Source organism: Manacus vitellinus, unplaced genomic scaffold, assembly GCF_001715985.3.
Source record: "Manacus vitellinus isolate BGI_N305 unplaced genomic scaffold, ASM171598v3 scaffold_22_pilon, whole genome shotgun sequence".
In the NCBI taxonomy this organism is placed as follows: Eukaryota; Metazoa; Chordata; class Aves; order Passeriformes; family Pipridae; genus Manacus; species Manacus vitellinus.
In genome coordinates, this window is record NW_021939632.1 from 1,710,300 (window position 1) to 1,726,270 (window position 15,971).

At 44.6% G+C, this 15,971-nt stretch overlaps 1 protein-coding gene and 1 long non-coding RNA gene across 3 annotated transcripts; one reads left to right on the plus strand and one right to left on the minus strand.

Annotated features, from left to right (window-relative positions):
* Positions 1-107: 107 nt before the first annotated feature.
* LOC108639652 lies at positions 108-6,097 on the minus strand. 2 transcript variants are annotated; one of them, XR_001920648.2, is made up of 4 exons: positions 5,657-6,097; positions 3,758-3,830; positions 1,018-1,084; positions 108-258 (listed from the first exon to the last, which is right to left on the minus strand). It is a non-coding gene; the product is annotated as an uncharacterized LOC108639652 (long non-coding RNA). The 2 variants fall into 2 exon arrangements; XR_001920649.2 differs by lacking the exon at positions 108-258 and adding an exon at positions 296-351.
* On the plus strand, positions 5,510-14,914 carry LOC103756948 (5-hydroxytryptamine receptor 5B-like). The gene is given in 3 exon segments (XM_008923044.3): positions 5,510-5,826; positions 5,829-6,244; positions 13,923-14,914. Coding segments are annotated over 3 exon segments (999 nt in total). The 5' UTR covers positions 5,510-5,576; the 3' UTR covers positions 14,256-14,914.
* The last annotated feature ends 1,057 nt before the right edge of the window (positions 14,915-15,971 follow it).

Consider the following 15,971-nt stretch of genomic DNA (forward strand, 5'->3'; position numbering starts at 1 on the left):
AAAAATCTGCTTTCTTCCATCAAAATCATAAATACCATGATGTTGCTTCTGTCAAATCTCTTTATTGCACAGCCATGTGGGGAAGAGATTACATTTTTTTTTCTCAGCCACCACGATAAACTTTTGATATGGAGTTGTGAGGAGAGGTAGAGGAAAGATGCCATTAAGAGAAGGGAAGACAAATGGAAAATTGGGGTGCTGTCTAGAAACACATTCACTTTGCTATATCTGTGTCATCCAGCTTAAGAACTGTATTCACTTTAAAGAAAAAAAAAAGAAAAGAAAAAACCAAACTTGAGCATACTCTTCAATAGCAGTCCATCTTCCTAAACACTTTTGTAAGCTGCAACACTGAAAAACATAACCATCTACTATTTTAACCAGTTGGTCAAAATTTAAAAAAAAAAAAAATTCATAGGCTCTGCAAAATCTTATATAACAGTACCAAAACTTCAAAACTATTTTGGCTGTCAGCTCAATGTGTTGAACCACCCAGGCTTTCTGAGCTCCTCTTTGAGTGGTTGCAATCACCTATGGATATTGAGAATTACAGGAATACCAGATATGTCACTCAGAACTAAGCCTAGATGTTCACTCATAGGGGCTGACAGACTATGTGAATTTGCAGGAGTTATTGGGTCTCTGGATAAATGTTCCTGATACATTATCACTTCTGATTTAAAGCACTTTCTGTATGGGAAAACAGAGGAGGAGGCAAGTTCTCCCTGGCACCTTTCTATCGTTATTAAGAAACCAGAGAAAGAATTTATGAAAGTACATAGTAACACTAGTACCTACAAAATGTGATTTGAGGGCATAAATGGAACCCTAAAATGACATTGCTAAAAAAACCAAACCAAACCAACCCCACCATAAAGCAACTTCATGGTTTTATAGAAATTGTATTCACTGATATCTTTGAATTCCTCTCTTTAAGTGTGGCAGAAGAAAAATTAGCAAAATGGTTTGTGGTACTAAAAGAGATAATTCTGTAATACTAGAAAAATAATCCTTTACCAGTACTAAGCCCTATTGCAGATGATCTGTAGCAAAACTGTATGAAGCTTTCAAAGGACTTTTCAATCTAAAACAAAAATGGAAAATAAGTCAGTTCAGTGTAGTCCCTTTATAATGGTCTAAAAGTAATCTGCCTCTATCTCTAACACATAAAAAAAAAACTTCTGAAAAATGTAACATTAAATTTTATATATTTGCTATAAAAATACAGCATCACTTCACATAATGAGTTGAAATTCTGTTATCTGGATGAATCATCATCCTCCAAAGCTGTTCCTAAGCAGCATTCTGTTTTTGGAAGTGCTTGGAAACAGGGTGCTATAACCAAGCTGGCCTGGGCAATTGCTGCCTGGTCAGGACAAACACTTCCTTAGCACAGCTGAGCAAAGGGGAGCTTGGGCAGGAATTATGAGGATGCAGGGAGGGTTAAGCCAAGTTAAGAACTTCCAGACTGACAGAAAAAAAAAAAGATTATGACAAGACTGAGTCTGAGGAGATTCATTTCAAGAGAGGGTTCTGCGGGCGATGTTTGGTAAAGTGATAAAGACAAGGAAATATGTTTTGCAATTCCTCGCCTCTGTCACAAGTCCTCTTCTCAGCAATTCTCAGGTACACAGGGAGAAGTGAGAACAGATGCAAAGGAAGATGTAAAGTATTTCTCCTCTAAGACTTACAAGCAGATTACTATTTCCACCCTTTTTTTGTTTTGCATCCCTCAGACTTCCCAGCCCACAAAGAACCAAACATCCAGATGGAAAGATGACGTTACTTGGTATTCACTGTTAATTCTATCACCCTTAGTCACATATTTGTTTGCTTATTTTAAGAGCAATGAAATGGTTGGTTACACACTGTCATACTCCACTGGAAAAAAAAAAACTATGAAGATTCAAACCGTAGTTTCTGAAGTCATTGAAAAGTATCAGTGAATGAAACAAAGGGGTTTCATTTTTTTCAGTTCACTTTGACATGGCAGCAGCTTATCATACTATAATTGTGCATAAAACTAAACTAGGTCCTCCTTTAGTTTCAGTAGAAGGAAAATGTTTTAGTTTTGGTTTTTTACTTTCTTAGGTTTTTTTTACCTATGTATTTTATCGTGTCATGTAATTTGTATTTGTTTTTCTGTTATTTAGAATAAGTCAATACGTGCAAGTCTCCTCATTTTTTTATAATTCCCTCTTTTTCAAAGCATACCCTGGTTTCTGAGACATTGTAAAGTGTTGCCATAGCAATCTTTGAGGAGTGCTAAGCCTTTGCAGTCACAGGACAAGACAGCAGTGGGGTAATTATCAAGAAAAAATAAACCCCTTGGAGACTTTATCCAAGCCTCTGTATTATAGGACTGGGTTATTTCAGCCAAGAGGGAGGAAAAAGTGGGAGATTTCAATGCATTTGATGTGTGAACTGGAATGTAACTCTCAGGATGTGGCACGTAATGTACACGTAATAAATAGGAGAAGAGGGATGGAGGACACGGCTTCTAGGAAAAGAAGATTTTGAGATCATCTGGGCTGCTTTAATGATGGTCTGCAACAAAAGGGTCAAAAACAGTAATCTGCTTGTAAGTCTAAGAGTAGGAATAGTCTGCAACCCGCCAAGGAAGTACCCTCACACAAGAAAAAGACAACCTCATTTGCTGCAGGAGCAGGAACCAATAGATCATATCCTGGCCCATTTGGGCCCCTAAACATGAAACTTTTGCAGTTAGTCTAAGTTTTGCTTGTTTGTATGCAGTCTTTCTTTAATAACCAAGTTAATTCACATTGTGACAAGATCCTTTTAGTCCTTAAGTTCACAGAATTGGACTGACAATTGTTGAAACATTTAGAAGTTAAAAGGCTTTTTTATCTGCTTGTTTCCCTGCCTGCTTTCATGTTTGGCTGCCTTTAAAATGAACGAAGTGTTGCTCAGTAATCCTTTCACTGGCATTTTAAAAGTGGCATTAACTAACAAAGTGAGACACAAATTAGAAAGGAGTGATATAAGGCAAAGCATGCAAAGCTGGTTGTGAAGCAGTCACATGCTGCCTGCCAAATTTTTAGCAGTGTCTAGCTGTCTCAGGTGCTGCTTTAGGCTTAACTTGCAGCAGTATTATGCAAAGCCTTTTTTTGACAAGCTCTGTCAGATTCTACCCGTTGGAAGCTCAAAGCAAAGGAAGCCCATTCAGCACTCAGAAGTCCTTTTCTCCTCATAATAAAAACTGGTAAGTGATGCAGATAGTCTTCTCTTTGCTGCTGGCTCACACTAGAACACGTGTCAGAATTACTGTAGGAAAGAACAGCTGAAATCATGTTTGCATTAAGGGCCTGAAAAAGGATTTATTTGCTTTATTATTCATCTGGTGAGTGAAGTGGCATCCAAAAGTTAACCAAGAAAACAGCCTGGTTATTCTGACTACAGTCATTGCCCTTAATTTCTGTAATATTTTATCACTGTTCCAGATTCTGAAGTTGGGGACCCCTGAGTAAGACAAGCTGGATTCTGCTTGCTGTGGGTAACACAGTGGTGCTGTGAGAGGTTTGTGTTTTGTCAAATGGTGCTATTTCTTCAGTGAATATGAATGCAAATGAAGAACATTGATTTGAGCAGCATTCATCTAGACAGGACCATTCTGACCCAGAAAATACTCCTTCTCTACCTCAACAATCATCAGCCCATCTCCTGCCCCCAAATTCTGCCCCACTACAGTTTGTGATGTAGGTGTGCTGCTATTTGCAAGGGAACAAACATCACTGACCTTCTTTGGTCTTATTTACAGATGCTCAATTTCTTCTAATCCCTTTGGATATCTCTCAACAGCACCATATGACCTGGTAAGGGAAAAGAGCCTGTGTTTTTCCACCAACTCACATTGAAATAGTCCTGATCACAGACAATGGGGAAACAGAGAGGGTGAAAATGCTGATAGTGGGTTGTAAAGGACCCCAGGAATGAAAGCAGGCTGGGATAAAGGATAACTCCCAAATACCTTAGATGTAATGCTTTAAACACACTTTAGATATAACACCCAGGTTGCTATACGATCCTGTCACAGTACTACAACTACGCCAAGTTGACTTGATGATCTTAAAGATCTTTTCCAATCTTAATGATTCTGTGATTTACTGAGGATGGTGAGACACTGGGACAGTTTGCCCAGAGAAGTTGTGGATGTCCAATTCCTAGAACTGTTCAAGGCCAGGTTGGATGAGGCTCAGAGCAACCTGGTCTAGTGGAAGGTGTCCCTGCCCATGGCAGGGGTTGGAACGAGATGATCTTTAGGGTCCCTTCCAACCCAAACCATCTGTGATTGTATATTCCATGATTTATTACTCAGGAAGTAAGAAATTGAATCGCTATATCTCCTTTATGCTACCACATTGTTAACTTCTATTACAGACTTTAAAAAAGTTTGTGTAATGGGTTTAAAATAATTTCTGGAACATCTTGAGTTTGGGGGGAGTTGGAGTAGGGGGTGTTCTGTCACCTCATGGAGGCTGTGGGGAGAAGGGGGTGTCTTGTCACTGCACAGGCTGTGGGGACACACAGACTTCTCCTGTCTGCTCAGCCCTAGTGAGGCCACACCGGCAGTGCTGTGAGCAGTTCTGGGCTCCTCAGGACAAGACAAGGAGCTACTGGAGAGAGTTCAGCAGAGGCCACAAAGATGATGAGAGGTCTGGAGCATCTCTCTTATGAGGAGAGACTTCAAGAGCTGGGCCTCTTTAGACTAGAGGAGACTGAGAGGGGGTCTCATTAATGCACATAAATATCCCAAAGGCGAGTGCCAAGAGGACGGTGCCAGACCCTGTTGGTGCTCAGCGACAGGACGAGGAGCAATGGCCTTAAACTAAAAAATAAGAAGTTTCACCTCAACACGAGGAAGAACTTTACGCTGAGGGTGGCAAAGCCCTGGAACAGCTGCCCAGGGGGGTTGTGGAGTCTCCTTCTCTGGAGACATTCCAGACCCACCTGGACGCGTTCCTGTATCCCCTGCTCCAGGTGACCCTGTCTCGGCAGGGAGTTGGACTGCGTGATCTCCAGAGGTCCCTTCCAACCCTGACAATTCTGTGAGGAGAGGGTGTCCGGCCGCCTCCCGGGGACCGCGGGGCGACCGACGTGAGCACCTACCCTCAGGAGCGGCGCGCCGAGCGGCTCGCCACCGCCCCCGGGGCGGCCGCTGCGGGCCGGGGCGGAGGGCAGGTTGCGCCCTCCCTCCATCCTCGCCCGTGCCTGCCTCCTCGCGCGCCGTCCCGGCGGAGCTTCCTGTCCTCCTGCAGCCGCCGGGTGTGTGAGGAGCGCGGCGGGAGCGCGGGCTGCGCTGGGGCGGCCTGACATGGCGGGCGGGCGTGAGGGGGCGCGTACGTCCGGTGCGGGTTCCCGACCCGCGGCAGCGGGGCGGCCTGGGGACCTGTGCCGGCGGACTGGGTAAGGGGGAAGAGTGAGGGGTCGAACCCCGTCCGGGCATGGGAGCACTGGAGCCCCTTGCAGCCCACAGGGGCCATGCCAGGCCGGCATGGCGCCAACGCCTCGTACACCAACATGGACCCAACGCCTCCTCCTCGGCCGCCCCCGCGCTGATGGGCGGCAGCGCGTGGAGGGGCCGGGAGCCCTTCTCCATCTTCACCGTCCTCGTCCTGACCCTGCTGGTGCTCCTCACCGTGGCCACCTTCCTCTGGAACCTGCTGGTGCTGGCGACCATCCTGCGGGTGAAGGCCTTCCACCGGGTGCCCCACAACCTCGTGGCCTCCACGGCGGTGTCGGACGCGCTGGTGGCGGCGCTGGTGATGCCGCTGAGCCTGGTGAAGGAGCTTTCGGCCGGGCGGGTGTGGCGCTGGGCCGGGAGCTGTGCCTCGTGTGGGTCAGCTTCGACGTGCTGTGCTGCACCGCCAGCATCTGGAACGTGACTGCCATCGCCCTGGACCGCTACTGGTCCATCACCCGCCACCTGCAGTACACGCTTCTCACCCGCCGCCGCATCTCCAACGTGATGATCGCGCTCACCTGGGTGCTCTCCGCCGCCATCTCCCTCGCCCCCCTCTTCGGCTGGGGCGAGACCTACAGCCCTGAGCAGGAGCGCTGCCAGGTCAGCCAGGACCCCTCCTATACCATCGTCTCCACCGGCGGGGCTTTCTACCTGCCCCTCTGCGTGGTGCTGTTCGTCTACTGGAAGATCTACAAGGCGTCCAAGTTCCATATGGGGGGCCGCAGGAGGAACGCCGTGGTGCCCCTGCCCGAGGCTGCCCAGGTAAGGGTGGGGATGGGGAGGAAAGCCCCTGCTCCCTCCCCCAGGCACCCGTGATCCTCCGTCTCATCTGTCCCAGCCGTCACTCCTGCGCTGGTGGTTTCCGCACAGTGAGAAGGCTGCCAGGTGTCCTGGGGGTCCCGCGGGAGTTTAACTCTTTTACAGACTGGACACTGTTACAGACTGGACGTGAGCAGTAATTAGCCAGTCAAAAAGCACCACTCTTGGAGAAGAGCTTTATTCTCATTGTTTCCTTGTGTGTCCTAAGAGTGAGAAACAGGTGCATTTACTGCCAGTCGGGAGAGCCATTTAAGAATATTCTCTTTGTTCTGAATTTGCCGTTCTTTGGGGTTTTTTTTCTCTTTATTTCTTTTTACAGTGTTAGTGGGGTAAGCAAAGACATAAACAGACATAAACAGATCCCTAAGTCTGGTAAGTAAGAGTAAATGCATGCATATTTTATCTACCAACACAGACTTTGTATCAGTATCTCAATACATATCTCAATACATTTTAATAAGCAAATTATGCACTTCATTGATGTGCTTGGGCTATTTTTCCTTGAATACTGCTCACTACATAGTGTTAAAGCAATGAGCAATTAATTGTTTCTGGTTTAAAATAACCTCCTGTATTAAAAACCATATCCTTCTTCTTATCCCAGAGATTGTCTGTAATCTCGCAGTGCCTTAGTGGCACTTAGTGTGGGAGGTCTCATTCATTTTGGGGACACACCTTGCTGACAGGAAAGCTGTGTCCCTTCAGAAGGGTTGGGGTTGGCTCCTTGTGTCCCGTAAGTCAGGCTCTCTGCATGATGATGCTGTCAACCATGCCATGGCACCAAAGTGCTTGGCAATACTCTCTATAAATTCTCCCTGCTTTCTGTCATATATTCTTACTCTCACTCCTGCCTGTGGAAAAGATTCTTTATGTTTTTGTGATTTCCTGTTGTACTCGCTAAGTCCAGTCCCTTCCCAATAGCAAAAGATGACCTGTATGGATGTCAGAGATATCTAAAGAGGCATGGAACATTTCTGTTCATTTTGGGCTAATCCTGCAGGGCCTCACTCCTCTAACTTTGATTTTGAGTCCTGGTAGGAAACACGTTATTATGGTCACAAATAGAAGTCTGTAGGTTGTGTCCCCAGATTCTTGCAAGAGATAACAGCACTGGTAATTATATGTGATTAGACTTGCAGATTTGGATTGTAATGTGTTGGAGATGTTTTTAATATATATTGGTTAATTAAGGTGTCTTCTGTGCAAAAACATAAAATGTGTTAGAAAACTTGAGAATGTCTCCTCTAGAGGCATTCTTTTTTTTTTCCTACGATCTTCACCCCCTAGTTAGCACCAAATTTCTGTCCATATTGTTATAAGTATGAGGAATGTATTGCTTAGAGTTAATGTATAATATTTCCAATTACAAAAGCCAGCTGATCAGTTGTAGTGGTTCTGCATGCTGTGTCTTTTACATACACACATACTCACACAGGACTACTTGTTTGGCATCTAAAATTCTGGGAAGCTAAATGAACTGAGGCGTTGCTGCTTGAGCCGATCTAGAGACATGTTGGTATGTCAGTTTTGGCAGAAAAAAGTCTGGCTCCTGCTTGTCATAGTTGTGTCTGCAGAAGCCCTAGCGTGAGCCCAGCATGGGTGGCAGGTGTGTGCTTTTTGCTGATGCAGTGTCTGGGAGCTGGTTTAGGCTGTACTGACAGAAGAGCTCTGTCAGTGTAAGCTGACTCCCCATTTTGGAAGGGTTGCCAGCTGTTTACTCCTCACCTAAAGGAAGGGCTGATGCCCATGTGTACACGTGCTCATGTAATGAACCCATGGATCAGGGGAGCTGGCATTCAGGATGCATTTCTTCTCAGTTTTCTTTCTAAGAGACTGAGACTTATTCGCTGAGTTTCATCCTGATCTTATTTAAGCTTATAAGCAGGATCCATCACATCCACAGGAAGAGTAGCAGTTTCCCAGTGAATTCTGGAGGGGAATCTTCAAACACAACATGAATGTTCCTTTGGCAAAACCCTTTTTTTGTTTTAACCTGCAAACACAAGAATAACATTGCCAGGATATGTGGCAAACCTGGGGAGGTGATCCAGCATTGCTTTTCCACATGCAGAGGTGATCAAGCTGTCAGCGTCAGCTCTGTCCTTCTCTCTGATGGGGCAAATTCTGTTCCATATCTCTTGGTTTGCCCATCAGCTCACCCTAATTTACCATTTCTTTCTCCCTTAATGCCTCTCCTCCCTCTGCTTTCTTTCATCCCTTCCCTCCCTGAGAACGCCCACCTGTCATGCTCTCCCTGGCAACATTTTCCTTCTGTCACCCTTACTCTGGATGTGGATTGCCCTCTGCATGTATGTCAGTTCTCACTTCAGGTGCCCTGCACTATCCGAGGAGCATTAGAGGGGTTTTTGGCAGAAGATGCCAAAGGCTGGAAGTGCTTCCCAGTCTGGAGGTGAGCAATAACAGCAGCAGTAACAGATCCCTGCTGGGAGAGACGTCGGTGTTGCACTCAGGAATTGGCTGTCAGGTAGCACTGGATTGGAACTGTGCCCCATGGCTGAGGTATAACCAGCTGGTTAATTCTGGCAAGTTTAAGGAGGAAAAGGTTCATAGTGCTGATGGGCCAGTAGAGATGCCTTGAAGAAACAGATGCACCAAGTAGAACAGTGATGGTGAGATATATATATCTATATCTATGTGTGGGTGTGTATGTATATGTATATTTATAGTTACCAAGTAACTATTTTAAGTAACTTTTTGGTTAAAATCATACTTGTGTTTTTGAAAACCTTCCAAAAAATCCAGGTGAGGGATATGGACATGAAACACCTAGGGTGCTTCTAATTTTAATGAGAGCTTGTTTCTTGCCTTCCCTTGAAACAAAAAAAATTGCAGAATTGGGATCCTAAATTAAGCTGAGGCTCTTATAATTGTTTGCTTGCTAGTTATGAAACTCCTTAAAAAGTGAATTCTGCAGGCAATATTGATGTGGGTGATCCTTGTAAAAAACCTAGTGACATACCGTCACTGACAGAGAACTATGCTCTGTCACACCTTCTTGACAGCAGGTAATAATTTTCTCTCTAAAGAGTCCAGTTGAAATAAATGAAACTGCTTGAAAAGCAGCAGGTACTGCTGGATAATGCCCTTTTAAATCAATGAAGTCCCTTGTAGCTTTGCCCAGGAAAACCATGGATGACAGAATCTGAATGTCTGGATTACTTACAAGTAGCAATTGCAGAGTCAGGATTAAATTTCTATGTGAGGAGTTAAAAATAAAGTTCCATTGATGGTTGGGTGTTTTTTAGTTGTTGTTTTGTTTTTTTCCTTTTTCCCTCTTGAAGTACTTGTATAAAAATGAGGCATGATCCAAACCTTACTGTTCTGTGAGAGTCCTTCCCACTTTACACAGTATCAGGCCCAGAGCTCCAGCAGTGCAATGTTATTCTTCACCTTGGCCCCCTCCAACTCACAGTGTGGGAGAGAAAACAGATTTTCCTTCTCTGAAGGGGTCACAGGCCTTCCATTTCTTATTTCTGCTTCTGACTGTACAAATAGAAAAGATGGGTCAGGAAATGAAGTTCAATTGTCTGGAAGAGTGGCAGCAAATGTCAGATAGAAGCAAGGTGAGGCAGGAAGCAAAGTGGAGTAGCTAGTGGTTTCCTGGCAGAAATACAGTTATTCCTGCTTGCAGCAAAAGAAAATCCTGTGAGAGAAAGCAGGTGTTTTTCTCCCTATCAAATGAACTGTTTGTCTTATTGGTGGAGCATCCAAGAAAGTGTAGATGTTCCTATATTTTGATCCTTTCCTGTGCATTTCAATTTCTTGTGTTCTTCTTCAAAGAGCAAGAAGTGCCAAAGCTGCACTGAGGTAATAATGACCTTTGCTGAATCACACTGAATTTGTGGTAGCAAGCCAGATTTGATTGAAGTTTATCTTTACTGTTGTTTTGTTATTACAGACCTTGGAGGTGCAGGACAAACACACAGATTACCTGCCACGAAGGACCAGTAATAGCAATCATTAAAGCTATAAGGAACATTTTAAATCAAGGGATTTTGTCAGAAGCTCCTTGGTAACATGTTTTCTATGACACTGCTAGGAACATAGGAATTGGGAACATACAGCTCTTGGAACATGTAGCCATTTAGTAGTAGCCACTCACTGGGGACAGACAAACAAGTGAAGGGGCATTAAACTGTAACTGCTGATCAATGTACAGAGGAATAAATTCTGAAACTAAAACCAAACTCCTTTGTGTCTGTAGAAGAATTTGTACTTGAGATCTCATTTCCTTCATTTACTCTATTATTCTCCCTGGAAAGCAATCATCTCTGTACTTCTCAGAGCCTGTTGTCCTGGAAATAACAGATTTCATGAATGCAGAGCCTAATTCTGGCCTCAGAGTAGCAGTCCCTTCATACCAGCTATTTCCCCACTGCTCCTGACTCGTAGATCCTGGAGCAGTGCCTGGGCAGATGGAAGGAAGTCAGTGCCCAAGACATAGTGTGCTGCTGAACACTGAATGAGAACAGTGTTCAACAGTGCAGAGATGTTCCCAGATGAGAGGTGTCCCTGCTATAACCCAAGCATCTCCATGGACTGCTTTAATTTACAGCCTGTGACCACCTTTTCTACTGCCACAGCCTGCTCATCAGCAGGCCTAAAACGAACTTGTCCCTCATTTCATGTGGTGCAGGGATAATGGTCAGGTATTGTGGCTTATGTTAGAAATTGGAGTCATGCAAAGTGTCCAGGATTGGCACTGAGAACTGCAGATGTGGTATAGCCAGAGCTGTGTTTAGTTCAAGTAAATCACAACTGGCAGGGCTGGAAAGCAGCCACGTAATCTTTTGACCTGTGCTCTTGTTCAGACAAAGCCAAATTAAGGTGGATTACCCTGTGCCTGCATAGGGGAGGGAATCCTTCAGCACAGCTCCCCTGCCAGCACTGTGCACCCCAACAGGGCTTGCCTGCAGCAGGCTAATTTACCTTCCTTGGACTTTGCGTGGGTTGCCTTGTAGAAAATGTCTGTAACAACGTGGTCTTGGGGGCTGATAGCAGTAGTAAAGATAATCTTACACCAATGAGGCCAGTGAGATGAGTCAGGTCTGCAGCAAATCATATAGAGAACAATAAAAATAAAATTAAAAAAAAAAAAAAATGAAGTGATAATGAAAGGTTGGACTTCCCCAGCTTTGCGCTCTGCACCGATACATATTTTCTGATGTGAATGGCACTTCTGATTAAATCTGTGTTTAACCTTAAAAGCCTGTTGGGCTCACTCCCTGAGGAACAAGCCCCCACAGGAGAGATGAGGTGCTGGAGGTCCTGCAGGAGGTGTGGATGGTGACTGGGCAGGGAGGGAGCACTGGTGCCTTTCCAGGGCATTGAGCACAGGAGTGCTGAGCACAGGGCCTCGCTAGAAACCCTCTGTAAATTTGGGGCCCCTTTGTGGTGGTACGAGCCAGGAGCACCTTGACCAGGTCTGCCAAGTGCAGTGCTCCTGCTGGGGGCTGGCCCTTGGAGCAGTGCCCTGTGCTGGGAATGCCTGGGAGGCAGGTGTGGTGGGGGCTTCTACACAGCTCCCAGCTTGTCTGTTGAAGGCACAGACTGTAAGACCTCGCTGAGCAAGAATACTAGTTAACCTTTTCAAGAACATTTTGTGTATCCTTTTCAAAGGATTTCTTATGGAGAATTGAAGCAAAATATCTCCAGTCTACCACATGGTTACTTAATGGAAGGTTCCATGAGAGATGCCATTATTTTTCTTAAAGGACCTGACTACTGTTTTCTCTCTTATTAGTATTATAGCTGTTAATACAACATTGTTCAGAAGTCTCAGGCAAAACTAGTCAAAAAAACAAACTAAAAAAGAGCTGTGACAACAGAGAAAGTAGAAATTACTTAGGAAGATAACTGCTGTCCTGTAATTTATAAAACATATCATGATCTATTTTCACTTGCTGTTTAGTATTCAGAGGCTGGATCGAACAACCAGTGAAGTTTGTAAAAGCTCCTTTGACTTCAGTAGGAACTTGACCAGGCAGTAAATGCTGGCTTCATTAGGGAAAACACCTGAGGACTGTGATATTTTCTATCAAAATAAATAATTTTTTTTTAAGATATGTAATTAAGTGATAGAAGGGTTGCTGCTACTAAATTCTGCAATTGAGTCATAAGCCTTTTAAAACCTGAAGTAGCAAAAAGGCTCTGATTTGATGATGGCACACTGCAAGCTCTGTCTTTTGAGCAAGAGTTGAAGGTTAAGCATAGTACCAAACTGTGCCCAATGCTGTTGACAAAGTCCTTTGTATGGCTCTTCCCAAGAGGCACACCTATGTAACTATTCCTCAGGGCTGAGACGTAATCTTTCAGGGTTGCTTGTCACAAATTTGTCCTCGTGTCATACATTCATCCCCTTTTGCAGAGTGTGATTAAGGATGTGTAGAGCAAATCCTTCTGCAGACAAATGGTGTGATCCTTGCTACATGAGGGGTGTCCCATTTTAATTGTCAGAACAGATGTGATTTTCATTTTCCTCCATTATTTGCCTGCACCCATAATCTGCTGCTCTTACATTCTGCAGTCATGTCTCGTGCCTGGGGGTGCAGACAGGGATATCCATCTTGAAGAGTGATTGTTTAGCCATTGCCAGTGCTTCCCTCTCTGAGTTGCCATGTTCATATTAAGTAGAGGCCCTCCATCTGTTATAAAGCTTGCACAAAGGTGGCACATGCGTGTGGAATATGTAGCTAATTTAACAACAAGCCACCCTTGGAATGATGTCAAAGTCTTGCAGTGCCTGTGGATTATCAATTAGGCAAATTTTAGAGCCTCATGTCACATCCTTAAACTGTTTCTTTTATGGCACTGTCCTCATAACTGTAGTACCTAGAAAAACTTTAATATTGCAGATACTTTAATCTTCAGATTAAAATCACAGGGGAGTATCTTTTTCTGGTCAGACTCTAAGCACATTAATCACTTGTGCCCAGAACCTGTTTGCCACAGTCTCAGTGCATAGATGACTCTCCCATAGAGAGACAAGCAGACAAGAAGTGCTGTCGGCAACCTGGAGTAGCTGAAATGTACTCCTCTCTTGTGGAATTCTGCTGAAGCCAGAGTTTGAACTGAAGGCCAGCTGAAATGGTGCTTTTCTGGCAGTGGAGTATTTTTTGAGAGAATACAGAATCACAGAATGGTTGGGGTTGGGATGGACCTCTGGAGATCATGTAGTCCAACCCTTCTGCTACAGCAGTTCATCTAGAGCAGGTCTAAAGGACTCTGAAGGTCATGTACAGCATGAGTCTAGTGTAGGGATAGGCAGAAGGTGCATGGCTTTGTTAGCCTGCCTTAACAACCTGATTTCCCACTAGGTATCAAGGCATCCAATAAATGAACTGAAAAAGAATCCCACAACACACATGGCATCAGTTACTTTTTATTTAGCTCCATTTGTCAGTCACACTTGGCAGCTTTTCCAACATAATGAGAAGTCTGGTTACTTTGGCACTCAGGGGCATTTTCTTTCTTTTAACATGGAAGGAATGAAGTTGAGGCCTTTTGTGGTAGGTGCACAGATGTTGTGCTGTCACTTAGTAATAATACTTCACTCAAACAAACTGTCTTGGTAAGAAACTGTGTTTGCTTTTGTTTTGAGGTGAAGGAAGCTTCGCATGAACCACAGATGGTGTTTACAGCTCGTCATGCAGCTATCACTTTCCAGACAGATGGAGAAACATGGAGAGAACAGAAAGAGAAAAAGGCAGCTCTGATGGTTGGCATCTTAATTGGAGTTTTTGTACTGTGCTGGATCCCTTTCTTCATCACAGAATTAATAAGTCCCCTCTGTTCCTGCAACATCCCACCGGTCTGGAAAAGCATCTTTCTTTGGCTTGGCTACTCAAATTCTTTCTTTAATCCTCTAATTTATACAGCATTTAACAAAAATTACAACAATGCCTTCAAGAACCTTTTTGTAAAGCAGAGATAAAAGGGGACACAGAGGAGAAAATCATTCCTCTGTTGTATAATATAGAGATTTCTTGAGGGAAACATGCCTGTGATATGTACAGGTTTCATGCACTAGAGCTACTCAAGGGGATTCAGGAACAATGAGAAAGAAGATGGAAGATGTTTGGATATAAACCAACTGACAGTTTACAGTTCCCCCTTGGAAATACATATGTGCTGCTCCAGGGTTTGGCAGAGAAGATGGAAGCAGTGAATACCTCCCGTCTGCTCTTGGAATCAACATGTGCTGAGGTCTAAAGCGAAGCACTGTGTGTGTCTGATACCATGACTGTCAAACCCAACACATCTGATCTCATCCAACCTACACGTGCCATCCTGGAGCTCTCTCATCATTAGCAAAGGCAACAGTGGGAGCTGCTAATTGAGCAATACCAAAATGTTTGTGACAGGGGCAGGATGCTGCTTCATTTCTGAGATTTATTTGGAAGGGAATAAACATGATGTATTCAATCAGTCGTTGAGTTGATGTGAAATTAAAATGGATGATTAAGCAGCTCAGAAACATGCCCTGATGATTGAGGGGCTGTGTGTGCTCTAGTAAGCAGTGCTTGATGGGCAGGCTTGGCTGTGTCCCCTGGAGTCCCCTGGGAGTGAAATTTTAGAGCCAAATGTAAAATTATTCAGAGCTCCCAAGGATGTGCTCTCACTCCTTTCACAGGAGGCATATCTAGCCTCCTGCAGTTTTCACCTGTGTTGCACCCTTACTCTGCAGGGCTCAGGCTCTCCCTGTTTTATGAAACCCAGGTGAGCTCAAGATAGACCCCCAATACCTCCAAGTGAATGGGGACTGGATGCATTATTGTTTCATGCTACCATATAAGTGAGTGTGTCTGTGTTACAAACACCAAACATGCTGTTCAGTCACCAGGTTTGCTGGCAGCAGCGTGTGGCTGCTTGGCAGTGGTAGGTGAGTGTCTGCACCGTGTCTTGCACCATAAGTCTGCTCATCACCCTCCCTGATTGAAGTCCACAATTTGTCAGCTTGCATGAACTACCTCCTGCTATAAGAAAGGGGTTGATGCCATCGGATGTGACTCCCCAGACCCCAAAGTGACTCAAAACCAAGCCTTAAATTGTTATTCCAAGGTCCGACAAACACTCCTGTCCACCAGTATATACATAAATAAATGAAGTATTTCCTTGCATACTGCAAAATCTATCTCACTCCATATTGTACCTCTAGTGGGTTTCACTTCCTCCCCTGCCCCGAGGGGGAGAGCTGAGAGCATCTCTGAGTATTTCTTGCATGGCAGCTTTTTACTGATGGAGAGTCCTGGCACCCTCTTCCATCTCCTCCTAAAGCTTCCTTAAGTACTGTAAGGGCAAATCATCATAGCTCTTATGGAGCTGGGCAACATCACAGCTCCTTCAGAAGCTGAGGTTTAACCTTTCATACTGCCCTTCTCTGCCAGTCTTGTATTTTCTGCTGCTTAAGAAACCCTTTGGTTCAAAGCATACTCTCAGGCAAACACAAACTGCACAGGGTGACTAAAAGTCAGGAATTTCAGCTCCAGCAGCCTGCACCACTGGCATCTCCATCTCACTGCAGCACATCACACTCAGCCTCATCTCTGACAGGTACTGACCCACGGGCATCGACACGGGTCCTGAGCATGAAACTCCTACCAAAGCCTTGGTATCCTGGCAGTCTCTCCAGGCAATGGCAGCCAGGTGT